The 15,560-nt window shown below is 42.1% G+C and overlaps 2 protein-coding genes across 3 annotated transcripts; one reads left to right on the top strand and one right to left on the bottom strand.

Moving 5' to 3' along the window:
* Positions 1-133: 133 nt before the first annotated feature.
* LOC124475968 lies at positions 134-4,461 on the bottom strand. 2 transcript variants are annotated; one of them, XM_047032880.1, is made up of 3 exons: positions 4,084-4,167; positions 1,366-3,395; positions 134-958 (listed from the first exon to the last, which is right to left on the bottom strand). In XM_047032880.1, exon 2 carries the CDS (start codon positions 3,388-3,390, stop codon positions 1,366-1,368), a length of 2,025 nt encoding a protein of 674 aa, XP_046888836.1. In that variant the 5' UTR covers positions 3,391-3,395; positions 4,084-4,167; the 3' UTR covers positions 134-958. The 2 variants fall into 2 exon arrangements, with proteins under 2 accessions (XP_046888836.1, XP_046888835.1); XM_047032879.1 differs by lacking the exon at positions 4,084-4,167 and adding an exon at positions 4,264-4,461 and having other exon boundaries at positions 175-958.
* Positions 4,462-4,479: 18 nt separating this feature from the next.
* On the top strand, positions 4,480-8,241 carry LOC124475969 (myosin heavy chain, cardiac muscle isoform-like). The gene is made up of 2 exons (XM_047032882.1): positions 4,480-5,174; positions 6,039-8,241. Exons 1-2 carry the CDS (start codon positions 4,694-4,696, stop codon positions 6,554-6,556), a joined length of 999 nt encoding a protein of 332 aa, XP_046888838.1. The 5' UTR covers positions 4,480-4,693; the 3' UTR covers positions 6,557-8,241.
* The last annotated feature ends 7,319 nt before the right edge of the window (positions 8,242-15,560 follow it).

Below are 15,560 nucleotides of genomic sequence, written 5' to 3'. Positions count from 1 at the left end.
AAGTCATAATGACTCAGGAGAGCACACATTCTCTACCCATTTTATCTCAGTGAAATATTTTAAATAATGTTCCTTTTATTATTGTGATCGTTTTTTCATTTGTGTTTTGTATTTGCGGTATCTAAATAATGTTTTATCAGACCCAACATATTTTTACTGAGATGGAAGAAGGACCCCAGATAATACTTTTTAATACTGATTTATTTTGTCATAATATTTCAAGGATATACTCAGATTCATAGACCCATGATCAAATCAAATGAAGGTTGTTAACAATAATAATTTTTTAATTTTATTTCCAGGGCGCCTTTCTTGGCACTCAAGGATACCGTACAGAGGTACAAAAAACATTAAAAGCAGCAGAAAAAGAATAAACAACATTAACGACAACAAAAGGAAGCAACAAGCTAGTATCTGTAATAGTTTTACATTAAGTGTTTAGAATACCACAGTGAGTAATGTTCCACTAAGCATGCACAAAAAAAATCACAAGAAAATGTACATTAATAATTATTGATCTTATTTATTTTCACCCAACTTCATGAAGCTTGTGATGCATACGATGTTGGTAGTTCAAAACTGATGGAAAAGGGAGCAATCACCACAAAATGCCCTCATGTTTTTTAAATTTTTTCAAGAAAATTCAGACAGCCTGAGTCAGCCACAACCAGTAATTAACTGCTGATTATTTCAACAAACATTGGAATTCACACTGAATTATAAACAAATTAAATGTACATTTAGTCTTGTCTTGATGAATTAGTTATACTCTATCTAAACATGTTTTTTTCTTGATGAATAATAAATGATACTTAGCTGTAACTGTGTACTATATAGAACTGCACTTCTAATCACAGGGCAACACTATATATCGTCCTGACTTCTTGGATCGTGCAAATTTCACCTGCATTGACAGACCTCTTCATCTTTATCATGGCTCTTGATGAGTCCTGGGTTTCTAGAGAAAAACAAGTATTATCAGTCTAATTAATATGAAGTGTTGCAGTGAGAAAGATGAGGTGAATAAAGTCGTTGTGATGGCATTTTATAGACTGAAAACTTTACATTACTAATGTAACTTTCTAACTGTTTGCTGAAGACACAGTTGAGAGCATTTTAGTATATTGTAAGGTTGCAGTAAATTTATAGATAGTATGTTATGCTTAATCAAATTGGACCAGGCGTGAAAGATAACTAGTGTTTTTACAAATAGCCTCTTACATTGTGTCCTTGGGCAAGGCACTTCACCCTACTTGCCTAGGAGAGAATATCCCTGTACTTACTGTAGTCGCTCTGGATAAGATGTAAAATGGTGTCTTTTAGCCTAAACTGGTACAAGTAATTAAAGAAAAGTATGCTTCTTACTTAATAAAACTGATCCTCGTCCTCTGGAGCTACCTCAAATCCAGCAGCCACTATCTCTCTGGTCTCCCTCCTCTCCTCTTCAGATGGTGGAGGCAATGCTGCATTCAGCTCTCTTTCAATTTTCTCAATTCTGGCTTTGGTCTTCGCCTTATACTTCTCTTTATTTTCCAGGACACGTTCTTGGATTTCAGCGGCAGCATTATCACAAGACGTTGCCAGGATATTGCGCTCTCTTTGGAAACTGGGGTCTTCTGGATCCAGAGTCATGAGTCTTCCCAAGCTACTGACTCGGTCCATCAGGTACAGTGTTGAGATCTCAGTGTATGTTCCAGAGATCATGTTCACCATGTTTGCTATGTCAGATGCTTTGAATGCTTGTTGATATATCATATCTTTCAAAAACATTTTTGATGAATATTTCATGTTTGGAGGAGGCGGCTTGCTGGCTGTTTTAACAAAGTCATTCAGAGAGGTCTTGAGACAGGTGTCCATGATATTCGACACCATTTGGAAGAACTGCACCATTTTACGCCACTTCTCCTGAAGCCTCCCCATTGATTGAAGACCAGTAGCCAGTAGTTCAATGGTGGTTTCAAAATTAATGTCCTTTACTTCACAGTTTCTCATTTTAATGAGGCAATCCGTTAGTTTTCTCTTCGTCTTCTCATTTCTTTCCAAGGATTTTTCATAGGACTCTCTTGATTGGGTGAGCTGGATTTTCATCTGCTCCACGCAGAAGTGAGCATTTTTTGTAGCCATTTGACTTGCTGAACCACCACTTTGAATTTTCATCATTCCGGGAGAATTGACTGGGAATGCAGGAGCATTTGTATTTTTTTTGCTTGCAGAATCAAATTTCTGTGTAGACAGAAGTATCTGTTGGATGTTCTTGACGATTTCTTTGTTTTTTCCTTTTTTGCCCTCAGTGGATAGTTTTTCTAAATGTTGGCAAATGGTGATGAACCCTTCACAAAGGTTTTCAACTTCTTTTTTTTCTGGAGATGGGTCTTCATCTTGTATCATGTTGATCACTTCTTCAATTCGGTTCACCAACCATTTACAATTTGATTGGCCTGTCTTGATATCAGTGATCTTTGACCACTGGATTTCATCATACTTAATAAAGCTATTCAAGGTCTCAGCGGTTTTAAGCAGTAGAGGTGACTTGGTAAAAATGTTGCTTGCAGACTTTGTTGGATTACCCAAGGCATCTATAGTTTGTTGGCCTCCTTCACTTGCCTTCAACACTCGCAAGGAGAGTAATGAGTTGACAGATTTTGCCATTCCATCAACAAAGTCCATTGCAATGCACTCCCAGCCTGAGGGAATGTTGGTCATAGCTTTTTGGAAGTTATCATTAGCCTCTTCCATCTGCTTGTCCAGTTTAGCCATTTCCTTTTCCACTCGCTTATTTTCCTCTTCCAACACGTCTTTCTTCAGTTTTTCCTCCTCCATTATACGTCTGACTTCTTCCAGACGGTTGCCGTATTGCTGCTTGGCACTTGTGCATGTTTCAAGGAGCTCTGAAATGACATCAGTAACATGCAGGAACCTCTCTTCAACAGATTTAGCCAACTGCACACAGTCTTTGGATATTGCATCTATGCTCTCCAATGTATCAGGTAGGAAGTTTTGAACGAGCATATCATCATCCTGAAGAAGTATCTTCACAGCGGTCTTGATGTACTCTGGAACATTTTTAGTATGGAGGCATATTTTGTCCATACTCTTGTGGGCTTCGTTAAAGGCTGCCCAGCCTGAATTGCACACCTGCATGAGGCAAGCACGGAAGGAGTCAGGGTATTTAATGAACTTGAATCCATCAACTGGTCCACCATCTTTAATAGAGAAGTCTTGTTTTGCAGAGATGAAGACAAGTTCACCCAGAAAGGCGATCGAGAGTGGGGCTGGAGTCAAGTACTCTTCCCAATTAGCGTTCCCTTGAAAGATCATGACTGCGTCTTCCCTACAGTCGGATGCCTTTGATACGCCACCAATAGTTTTGTTTAGGTTATTGGTTGTCATGATGGCTGTGAAGAAAATAACAAAAACAGCATGAATCTGAGTCTCAAAGTTGAGTGTATTTAATGGGCCCTGTATCTCTGGTGCTGAGCCTAAAGCAAGCTTTACTGATAAATAAATGCCTGCAATTTCAAAGTAGGTTTAGTTTGTCAACGTTGGTTTCATTCAAGTGTATATAATTGATAAACATAAAAATGTTTATATCTACATTTATAAGCATTTCCTTGCGATTGTTGACTCACATTCCATGCATATTTGGACAAAAGTTGGACCATTACCATCACCACACACTGTAATTATTACTCTTCTAATCAAGATAGATAATGCAGGCCTAGCAGTGTGTGATCTAGAGCTCTGGTGTAATCTATAATAGTGACATTGTCTGGGCACAAGGGGGTAGTAGTGGGAAAAGTTCCGGGAGTGAATAAAGTTAAGTCATGTGAATCTACCCTGCTGCGTCTTTATTCTATATCTTAAGAAGCAAAAATAATTTAGTCAGCCTAAGTAAAATCTGAACAGACAACGGCTATCGAGTCATTTAATATACATGTGCACTATTTATCACAACTGAACAAGAAGTATGGTATAAGCAGTGGTGTAGTGGTAATGAGGTGGGTAAACTATGAATTGTATTATTTATTTCTTATTACGTTCCATTAGGCCTATTTAGATGGAACCGGGAAGGTTGGCTTGTACCTGCATCATCGTATTTGAAAGCACGTTGTCCCTGTCTTAATGCGATGTTGTGGTAACCGGGAGGTGCGGAAACGGCGTTTACGTGCGTTTAGCCTCCACTACATCCCTGGGTATAAGCACTTAGACACTAAAGGTGCACGAGATATTATTCTGAACAAAGTATTTTAATTTTAGACTTACATGGTTCTTGCCTTTCTGAGTAGCCTAGGGAGACACGCTGATATTCGCTTAGGATCGATGTGTAGGTCAAGAGTCTTGCCGAACGGTTATTAAAAGAGGCATACTTTATACAAAATATAGTGGGAGTGTCATATTTTATAAAACGTCACAAGGGCAGGGTTCATTTATTCACAACGATATGATTTCAAGGAAATCAGCATGGCAAGCTTGACACGACATCGTCATGCATCGCACAGCTGCGGAAACGCCTGCTCGTCCGTGAAGGATACTTAAGCGTGATCAGCAGCCACTATAAAACTTTCAACCGTATTCTTCATTCTTAAAGCAAGATTTCGACAGGGAGTCTTTTTTCGGCACAACACTTGCATCTGTACTTTAGTGGTAACTAAAATAGAAGAAATTGTCATTATACTCTATCTTAACAGATAACATGCTTTATCAAGAAAAAAGGGAGGACTTTCTCTCAAAGTTAAAACCAGATCTGAGAAATGGACTTCGTCATCTCACTGATATGTCTGAGTTGTTGCTTACACTTAAAGGTTCCCAAACAAGGAGTTGCACTGTGATCAAAAATATAAAAAATGCGGTGCAGTGTTTAAAGAGATCTGAAAACCTTGCCAATCGGGAACTAAAGAGAGTGGATGAGTGCACTGAGCAGCTGACACTTAGGAAAGGGAAGCTAGAGTCTGAGTGTACAGACTTTAAGGCTAAAATGGATGACCTGAAGATTGAACATAAAGCTGCAGAAGACAACTTGAAAGTTCGTAAGGAAGCTCTTGATAGAGCTGAGGAGAACATGAAGTCCTCCCAAAGGTGTCTGGATAACTGGAGGGAAAAAGAAAGGGAAAGTGAAATTAAAAGGAATATTGGAATTGGGATTACAGTAATTCCCATAGTTGGATGGATCACAGGTATGATTGCTATTTTAACACATTGTGGCTAGATTAATGACTAGTATAATCACAGTTTATTGAGTACAATGTATACCAATTGTATGATTTGTTAGATAACACTTAAATTAACATGGATTATTACATTGAAGTGCAATTTACTTACTAGAATAAGTGAGCCAAAATAATAAATCAGACATTGAATTGGAAAATGTGGAGGTTTGCAAGTTTGCAGATGACACTGCAGAAGTCACCACAGACAGTGGTGACTTTATGACTCACTGTGACTTTATGACTAATCTTGTGGTTTGATTCCTCTACATAGCTTATGAAATACAACAACACTTTTTTGATAGAGAACAGATCTTAGGGGAACGTTGTGTAACGTCCCAAACAGGCTGTGACATTCATTACCTCTGTAAAGACCTTAAAGGAACATCACAAATGTCTGTTATGTTTTTGTTAGCTGGGTCAGTTGTTTGATAACAGAATGTGTTGATAACAAAATGAATACTAGGCCTATAAATGGGGGGTCAGGCGGCTGAGCTGTTAGGGAATCGGGCTACCAATCAGAAGGTTGCCGGTTCGATGACGTTCTGTCCCTGGGCAAGGCACTTAACCCTACTTGCCTCGGGGAATGTCCCTGTACTTACTGTAAGTCACTCTGGATAAGAGAGTCTGCTAAATGACTAAATGTAAATAAATTATGTCAAAGTATAGGTTTGAAGTTTTAAGACTTTTTAAATAAAGATCAATTAATATTTGATGTTTGGAATAGAGATTGTAAACTAAACAATGAGTGAGAACTAATACAAATCATGCACAGCATCAAACCCGAATGAAAGCATAGCATACGTTCTTTAACTATCATATGTTTTCTCACAGGTCCTATCATAGCTATAGCTGCTCAAGATGACATGGAAAGAGCTGACAGAAATGCCAGGCGAGCACGAGAAGAGAGGGACAACTTTAAATCCTTGGTTGATTCCTGTACTGAAGAGTTGGACATAAAAAAGAAAGAGAAACAAAAAACTGAAAGCAATATTTCCTTTTGTAAGAACAAGATCCTCCAGATTAAAAATCAACTGGAAGAGGTGAAGAGTAGGCGAATAGAAGTATCAGATTTTCAGATGGCGCTAAGAAAGGCAGTAAACATTTTGGGCATCCTTTCTGGTAAAGTTGAAGTTGCCAAGATGGTGAGCTTTTCTAAAGTAATTCTGCTTAAGCCATTGCTCAATGTGATGACTGAGATTGTGGACCTTTTGTTTAAAACTGAAGATGATAAGAATTTCCTGATGCAAGAACCTGACATCAAGAAGGCTGTTGAACAACTGGAGAATACCACTCAGAGAGTTTCAGCCATCACGGACCAGCACAGTGCCCTGGAGGACCAGTTTTGTTAAGTGAGTGTGTGTTCATCTACTGGAAACCCAGACCAAGATCCAACATGTTTAAACCAAACATTTAATCTATTTGATATGGGTTTAATATCATGAGCAATTGCATGAGCATGATTTAATTTTACAGTCAAACCTTTAGATTTATTGGTTGCAGGTCAGGATGTGAAGTTTATTTCAGCAAATATGACCAAAAGTGTGTCTCAACATTACCTACCCTGCCTTTAGCATTTATAAATGCTGTAGGCCTACTTGTAGTTCTGAATGGAACGTGCATTACTGCTGTCATTATGAGGGGAATTTTGTGTCAATATTATTGTAGGTAACAGTGTAACCATATTTAATTTAACATACATCTTGTGTACCATGATTTGTAAAAAAAATCAAAGACTTTCAATATAATTACCATCCACTTGTATTGGCATGTACAGTATGTGTAAACCAACCAAAATCGTGTAAGGCTAGTTGCTCCCTGAGTCTAGCTACTTAGCATAATATTCACCCGCCTGTTTTTGTTGGCCAGCAGAGAGCAGCAACACATAGTTTCTAAAAGACCAATGCTAAACAGTAGAAACGGGAGAAACTGATCACTATCTGTCACAGTATCATAGTTGTCTGCCAAGAACAGTGATCAGTTGATTGGTCAACAGCCCTCAACATCTGTAAGAGTCTTTTGTGTAGTCACGCAGTATATTAAAACATGTTTTTCTTTAATGTTCCATTTCACTGTCAACTCTTCCATTTTGAGTCCTCTATCTTTCCTTTCCAGCATGCTCCCCCTCCTCCACCAACCCTTTCATATGACACTGCTTCTTTAAACATCCCTACCAGATTTGGGTGCACCTGCTTGCTTACTTCATGGGAAAATCCACCAAATTACACCTATTATTCCACTTGTATACACACATAACCACAAAGGAGGAGCTGCATGTAACTAGGGTATTCCTATAACTTTTATGCATGAAACCTTGTAGAGAATTGTATGTGATTGAAAGGGGAAGGAGGGAAAGAAGACAGGGGAGGAGAAGAGGGTGGGCTTGTGTAAGGGAATGAGGAAGGGTGATAGGCAAGGGATGGTGATCTGGGGAGAGGAGGGAAGGAGGGAGGGTTTGCTGAGGCAGGAAGTATGTCTTTAGGCGGGGTATGAACCGAGACAGGAAGTAGAGTTGCCTGCCCAAGGAATTTATCCCCTCCCACAGGAAATACCAGGTCTGTAATGGCTGAGGGTAAGATTTAAAGAATGGTAGGTGCTGCTACTCTATAGGTAGTCCTCCAACCAGACATACTGAATTTTGCAGGGATTCTTAAGTTGAAACCTTGGCAGGACAGAGGTTTAGCCCGGCACGGCTGTTAAGACTATGGTGTTGTCACTCTGGTATTCTGGGTGGGATTCAAAGAGGTAAAACACTTTTATCTCAAACTTTCCATCCTTATTTCTCCCGCTCCCTTGCTTTGTCTTTCACATTATTTTTCTCACCCATAAGCACACGCTCACAGATTTATTCTGTTATTTACAAACAAATAAACTTTGGAGACAATGAGACAAAATGTTTCTTCTTTTTCAAACTACTAGTTTAGTTGACCTTCAATGATAATGGAATTATAAACTACAACACATCACATACAATGTAATTTAACATAGTGGGCCATTCTCAATCTCATATTGAAGTGGAGTTTTACAATACGAGTCTGATTTGCAAAATGTGCACACACATACACTCTGTGAGCTCAGCATTTTATCTTCTCTCTCATAACATCATGCTAAGTATATCTTCCACTGTAGCCCAAAACCACACATATAATTAGAAGATTTGTAAATATATCCAGATATGCCAGTGAGACCAGAGAACTTCAAAAAATAATCTATCACCACTTTGATGGTGAAATTACACATCCTGCATATTTCTGAACATTCGTTTTTTTTAAATTAAAATACTCTTTCCTGACATACTCAAAGACTATATTATTAAACCATTCATATTGTTAATAAACCATTCATACTTATACAATTACAGTTCTGTACATCAAAACTCATGTCCTTGGAAAATGTTAACTAATAAAATACAGGACAGTCCAGTAAATGGCATTTTGAAGGTAGGAAGACCTCTTAAACAGGGAAGAGGTAGGGGTTATGAAGTGAGGACAGAGAAGGAGAGGAGGGGAGCCCGCCTGTTTTTAGTTGGGCAGCATAGAAAGCCTGCATGCCTAGCTCCAAAGCTACACTGTGGCTTCAGGCCTAAGCTAAATTCCAACCCACAGAAGGAAAAAACTCCTGCTAACAGCTCAGAATATACTACACACAGATGGAGGGTGTTCTTCATGTCAACCTGTGCTCCTCAATGTCCCAGACATCACAAGTAACACTTGTGCTTGTGATTATGCATGTCTGTGCATGCGTGCATGCACAAGTCTATGTTTTCATGGCCTTTTAACACTATAATTGTATGGTCATTTGTGGCATAACTTTGTAGGTTGTATTGAGGCGTGCAGTGATTGCTTGGAGAGTGCAGTGGACTTTAAACAGAGCAGCTGAAAGAATCATTTATGGTCAGTGAGCTCTATCAAACATGCAGGTTGACAGGTTAAGAGGGTCTTATGGCAAAAAGAAGGATTCCTTGCACTCTGTACTGCACGTTAGAATAAACTAATTGTGGATCTGGTGCTATAAAATAACCCTTGCCTCTCTCTGTTCTGAGTTGTGGAGCTATATAAGGAAGCCCCCTGTGTCTATTTATGTGGTGGTTCTTTGTCTAACACCCGATTTCCTTCTTTGTCTCTCTCTTTCCTCTCGTTCCTTTACCTCTTTCTCCAGTCCTCTTTCTACCCCTCTCTCTTTCCCTTCTTCCTTGCTCCCGCTGCCCTAGACCGCAAACACAGCTATCCCAGGAACAACACAGCCATCATAGTCTCGTCCAGTCAAACATGAGGGACTACGCACTTCACCCTTTTTGCCTGAGAGTCTGCCTGGCATCCTTGCCTCAGACCCCTCTCTCTTTCTCTGTGCTCTAGAAGATGACAGTCTATCTCGCCCAGGAATGAATGACCACACAACGCTATTTCCATGCCTACAGCCACAAACACACACACACACACAGTATCATTAAGATGCCACTCTCCGCCACATGTTCACTACTAATTAGACTGTGAAAACAAACACACACAGATGCCTTCATCACAAACAGAGGGACACAGTTGTGTTATGGTGTTATCCACATGCTGGCAAACTGTGGAGAACCTGATCTATGACAAGGAAATTGGTATTAAAGTGAGGGTGGGTATATGTAGTGTATGTGTGAGCTGTTTGCATGGATATGTGTATGTAACTAGGTATGTGTGTTTGTGAGTGAAGTTAGACTTAGAAAGGAGGCCTCACACCAGTTTAGACTCTCAGGTCAGTGGTCCAAACACACAGATCAAAGGTCACACACACATCCCTCACAAAACCAGCACCCACTCCTGACCCAACCCTTTTCATCCCAAGGGGCCTCAGACACACACCACAAATGGCTCACACAAAGTAAACACACATGCAGTTTAAGCTCTATTGGTTATCCCTCCTCCAGATACTGGCTTCAATGGAGGGGGCTCCTGTTCCTCTACCTCCCACCCCTGAGCAGAGGGCCCAGAGCTTAGCCTTAGAACCAACACCTTCACTTGGACATTAACGATATGGGGTCAGTCTTCCGATGCTGTGGGATCCAGGGCTTTCGAAAGCTGTTAAAGTGAGGGACATACCTATAGGAAGCAAGGTCAATGCAGTTTGGAGAATGTGAGGTGTGCAATTAGAGCATTGCTATTTTGGGTTTCAAATTTGCGTGCGTGTGGTTTTGTGTTTATGCATTTTTCACTACATTTTCCTGTTTGAGGCTAACATGCACATAAAGCTGAACGTCACAATAGCCTATTGTCTTCACTCCCAGTCACGCTTCCTGACGGGTCAGAATTCACGGAAATAAGAACACAGTCCAAACAAATACCAATGTCTACACCTCCGCCCTCAACGGCCCCCTCCTCTCCTGACTCCTCTCTGTTCCTCCACCCTCCTCTCCTGACTCCTCTCTGTTCCTCCACCCTCCTCTCCTGACTCCTCTGTGTTCCTCCACCCTCCTCTCCTGACTCCTCTGTTCCTCCACCCTCCTCTCCTGACTCCTCTGTTCCTCCACCCTCCTCTCCTGACTCCTCTGTGTTCCTCCACCCTCCTCTCCTGACTCCTCTGTGTTCCTCCACCCTCCTCTCCTGACTCCTCTGTTCCTCCACCCTCCTCTCCTGACTCCTCTCTGTTCCTCCACCCTCCTCTCCTGACTCCTCTGTGTTCCTCCACCCTCCTCTCCTGACTCCTCTGTGTTCCTCCACCCTCCTCTCCTGACTCCTCTGTTCCTCCACCCTCCTCTCCTGACTCCTCTGTGTTCCTCCACCCTCCTCTCCTGACTCCTCTGTGTTCCTCCACCCTCCTCTCCTGACTCCTCTGTTCCTCCACCCTCCTCTCCTGACTCCTCTGTTCCTCCACCCTCCTCTCCTGACTCCTCTGTGTTCCTCCACCCTTCTCTCCTGACTCCTCTGTTCCTCCACCCTCCTCTCCTGACTCCTCTCTGTTCCTCCACCCTCCTCTCCTGACTCCTCTGTGTTCCTCCACCCTTCTCTCCTGACTCCTCTCTGTTCCTCCACCCTCCTCTCCTGACTCCTCTGTGTTCCTCCACCCTTCTCTCCTGACTCCTCTGTGTTCCTCCACCCTCCTCTCCTGACTCCTCTGTGTTCCTCCACCCTTCTCTCTTGACTCCTCTGTGTTCCTCCACCCTCCTCTCCTGACTCCTCTGTTCCTCCACCCTCCTTTCCTGACTCCTCTGTTCCTCCACCCTCCTCTCCTGACTCCTCTGTGTTCCTCCACCCTCCTCTCCTGACTCCTCTGTGTTCCTCCACCCTCCTCTCCTGACTCCTCTGTGTTCCTCCACCCTCCTCTCCTGACTCCTCTGTGTTCCTCCACCCACCTCTCCTGCTACAGACTAGAAGAAAAACTGACCAACTGAAAATGACAGGCTGGATCATTGACTGGATTGATCCCTATCTGGTTGACAAACTAATTGGCTGGTTGATACGCTGTATTACCGTCTTACAGACAGACAGGCTAGCTGCCTGACTGGTTTTCCGGGTCTCTTAATGCTCCATTACAAAAATGTTTAAGGAAAAACAGGGAGCAAATCTTCCATGCCAAAGAAATGAAGTCTCACTCCTTGTCTCTCGCCATAGCTCTCACACTCTTTTATGCTGGTAGTTACTGTAGGACCTTCTACCATGGTCAGACTTCATGAAAACAAGACATTTAGGATTTTCTCCTTCCAAGAGACTGCAGTGTATATCTTACTCCAGGAAAATGTGCACCTGTGTCCAGGACAGGATTCACTAGACAGCTTTGCTCCAGTCTTCCAACCAACACAGTAGCTGCTGTTATTCCAGGAGTCATGTTAGTCTGGGCCTCTGAACAGCAGCTCCTAGCAACCTTGGAGGACTAAGGCCCTGCAACTGGGGGAACGATAAATACTGACTGTACAATGCATGACCTGTTACTACCCTTAATTAAGTGCTGCATTTAAGTGAGTTTTTAAGTGATGTGAGAAGCATGATTTCATTCAGTTTAATACACGCATACAACACAAAGTAAGTCTGTTTGACCTTGCTATTAAATCCAAGGTTACATTTGTGAGGGGAGCCCTTGGATTCATTTTGGAATAATTCTAGCTAACCATCAAGAAAATAATTACTGGTACTGTTGGCATACTAAATCCCCAAACTTTATCTTGATGGAAATAACTTTATTATGTCTGGAGGATATTACTTTCTATGCAGAATTCCTGGAAAGTCATCCTTTTTTGTGTCTGGGAAAATCCAATCCTGTTCCTCTAGCCTGGAACACCCCACATCCTTCTCCTTCCATCTCCGTATATTTCATATTAACCTTTTTTGAAAAGTTCACTTCTCCTTGACTTCCTCTCCTCACCTCTCTTGTTTTCCTTACTCCGTTCGCTCAGCCATAGGTCTTTGTAATGTGAGCTGCCCTGTTCAGACACTAGGGAGAACTGGTGACAACACACCAGTACACAGTAACAAAGACCAGGACCAGAACCATGTTACTGGCAGGGCCATAACAGTTAAAAGACCAGACCAAAACTGTCACATGTCTGAAAACACCCTCTTGTGCTACAAGAAAGTCGAGGAAGGGGGGGGGGGGGTGTTGGAAGCACACACACACAGGGAAACATAACTTACAAAATAAAAACATGTAGTGAGTCCACTGGAGAAAGCCGAGTACCAGCCCATTGCCTCCTTTCTCTCCTTTTCAAAATGTCTCTTCCATTTTGTCGACTTTTACTTGTTATTTCTCACTCACCTTCCTTCTTGGTTGTTGGTAGTTGTTTTTCCTCTGGATACATGGTTACAGGGTAATTACCCCTTCATCGTGCTCAGAAAGCCAAACAGTGATCTCTATCTCCACATAGCAATGGTGGCCTAGTCTAAACACAAAGTGTGTGTGTGTGTGTCTATTTCACTGGGCCACAGGGGAATGACAGGGACTTGTCTCACCTCACTAGTTGGTCACTTCCCATGGAGGAGGGTGGTGGTTGTCACCGGCCGGTCAGACAGCACACACAGTCCTGATGGGCCGGAACACAAGAAGAGGCTGGCCGCTCAGAGAGAAGGAGGGAGGGAGGGATAGAAATGTGGCGAGAGAGAACAGGCAGACAGAGAAACAGACACACATGCAGACGTACACAAACACACATATAAAGATACACTGTTATACAAACAGTGTTAGCTAGGTTCACATCTGGACCTGAGCCAGGCTGTGCACCGAAATTGTCTGGCAGGGTGATTGACAGTGATTTCAATGTTGGAACATAGCAAGCTGGACACACACTTACACTCTAAATATACACTTGATAAGCAAGAATGTATTATTGGGAGCATGTTGCCTTATGTGTTTGAGTGAATGCTTCAATGATTGCCCTGTGTGTGTATGTGTGAGAGAGAGGGAGACAGACACAGAGAGAAAGAGAGAGAGAGAGAGAGAAGGATTTTCCCTGGAGAATGGAGCAGATGTTTAGCCAGAGCTGAGGCCTGAGAACCAATGGTTTCTCCATACTGATATGATGAGATGATATTCAGATGAAATTCAGGGCAGACACAAAGACTGATGAGGAATTGATATGCAGTCTGTAACTGTGACATTGATGTATTATGGAAGGGACAACGGGTCAAATATAGGGTGTCAACATTGGGTGTCAAAACTGTGTTTGTGTTCACAAGACTTCTGACTAATATAAGAGACATAAGAGGGGTACATATAGAGATAACGTGTGTGTGTGAGAGAGAGATATGATGAAAGTCAGTCAAAGCGAGAGCCAGTCAGACCGAAAGATGACTGAAAGAGTAAAAGATGGAGTGCAGACTAAAAATGTAATCTTGCCTCCCTTTTGGGACCCATATCTGAACAGTGTCCAAACTTTGTGGACTTCTAATGGCAAATAGCTGGCATGCCTCAGAACAGAGTCTGTTTATCTTGGGACGAAACAGAGGAGCAGAAAAGAGGGATAAAGAGAAAGCCTGAGAAAAAAGAGAAAACAAACCAGAAAAAGAGAGACTGGAAGATGTAATATCATGAAAAGGCAGCAAAAGAAAAAGGCTAGAGAGGGAGAAGAGAGAGAACTGCTCTACCAAAAGCAGTGAACTTGATGCAATCTCATGTTGAGACAGACATGGAAACACATCCCTCTGACAGGACGGATGTTTGGCCAGTGTGTGTGTTTCTTGATCAGGTATTCACTCCCATGTGGCCGGTCGAAGCACCAAAACAGGACTGCAGCCCCATCAAATACGTCAAAAACCAGGGACTTCAGTTCCATGTCTGGGCTGGGCATGGGGATTCATCTCTGGGCGGTGGTGTCCACAGAGACCAGTCTTACTAGCTCTGTCTCTGGGCCAGTCTCTATGCATACCAGTCTGTGTTAAAGAGACAAGTGGGCAGTAGCAGCAGAAGACAGAGCAGACCATATACAGCTCTGACAACAATCTTACAGACATGCCTTCAGACAAACTTTCCTCCTTCTCTCTCTCTCTCTCTCTCTCTCTCTCTCTCTCTCTCTCTCTCTTTCTCTCTCTCTCTCTCTCTTCTCTCTCTCTCTCTCTCCTCTCTCCTCTCTCTCTCCTCCTCTCTCTCTCTCTCTCCTCTCCTCTCTCCTCTCTCTCTCTCTCTCTTCTCTCTCTTCTACTTCTAATTTTCTATCTCTCATTCTATCCTGTATATCATCCTGTTTCTTAAAATTGGAACATAAGTGAACAGGTTCTGTCCTATTGGTCCATGCTGACTTGCCATCATACTGTCACATATTAATCCGGACTGTAACTATGTTCATGTGAACAGAAAAAACATGAGTCTGCTCTTAGTAGATGAGGAAGGGTGTTGGCTGGAAGGAGCGGTTTTACACACACACACACGTGTGTGTGTGTGTATGCATGGGGGAGGGGGGCATTTACATATTGATACTGGTGTGTGGTCTGGGGAAGTGTTAGATGGTTGTTCCATGGTTCTCGCTTGCCACCTGCGAAAGTTAACTACTTCGAGAAACATCAGTCTTTGAGGCAAGCTGAGGATGCCTCTGTGTTCCTGTTGATAAGACTGTATCCTGTAGGTGAGGCCAGCATGGGAAACTGTTCACATAGAACATGTTGTGAGAACTGGATTTCTGTTGTCTAATAGTGGTTCCAATGGTTGGCTGGTATCAAACCTTCCAGGTATAGGCTTAATGAATAACTACCCCACACAAACCTCATAGCTGCTCAATAAATGACATTGGGGTTGTTATACAGTAATCATATAACTATTAACTTTATGTTTGGGTCAATCAACATAATTAGAACTCAACAGGTAGGTTTATCAGACTGCAAAATTAAATTTTAAATTGCCTAGTTCATTGGCTAACGCATAAGTGAATCTAGTGAGGTGCCTGCTGTCGTTTGC

The sequence above is a fragment of the Hypomesus transpacificus genome, chromosome 13 (genome assembly GCF_021917145.1).
Source record: "Hypomesus transpacificus isolate Combined female chromosome 13, fHypTra1, whole genome shotgun sequence".
Lineage (NCBI taxonomy): Eukaryota > Metazoa > Chordata > Actinopteri > Osmeriformes > Osmeridae > Hypomesus > Hypomesus transpacificus.
The sequence above is the reverse complement of the archived record's forward strand: the minus strand, read 5'-3'. Positions and strand labels throughout refer to the sequence as shown.

Bases quoted from the DNA above. Each gene is read 5' to 3' on its own strand.
- LOC124475968 (XM_047032879.1), bottom strand. From the start codon at position 3,390: ATGACAACCAATAACCTAAACAAAACTATTGGTGGCGTATCAAAGGCA.
- LOC124475969 (XM_047032882.1), top strand. From the start codon at position 4,694: ATGCTTTATCAAGAAAAAAGGGAGGACTTTCTCTCAAAGTTAAAACCA. The intron at 5,175-6,038 runs GTATGATTGCTA...GTTTTCTCACAG, and splicing joins CATAGTTGGATGGATCACAG to GTCCTATCATAGCTATAGCT.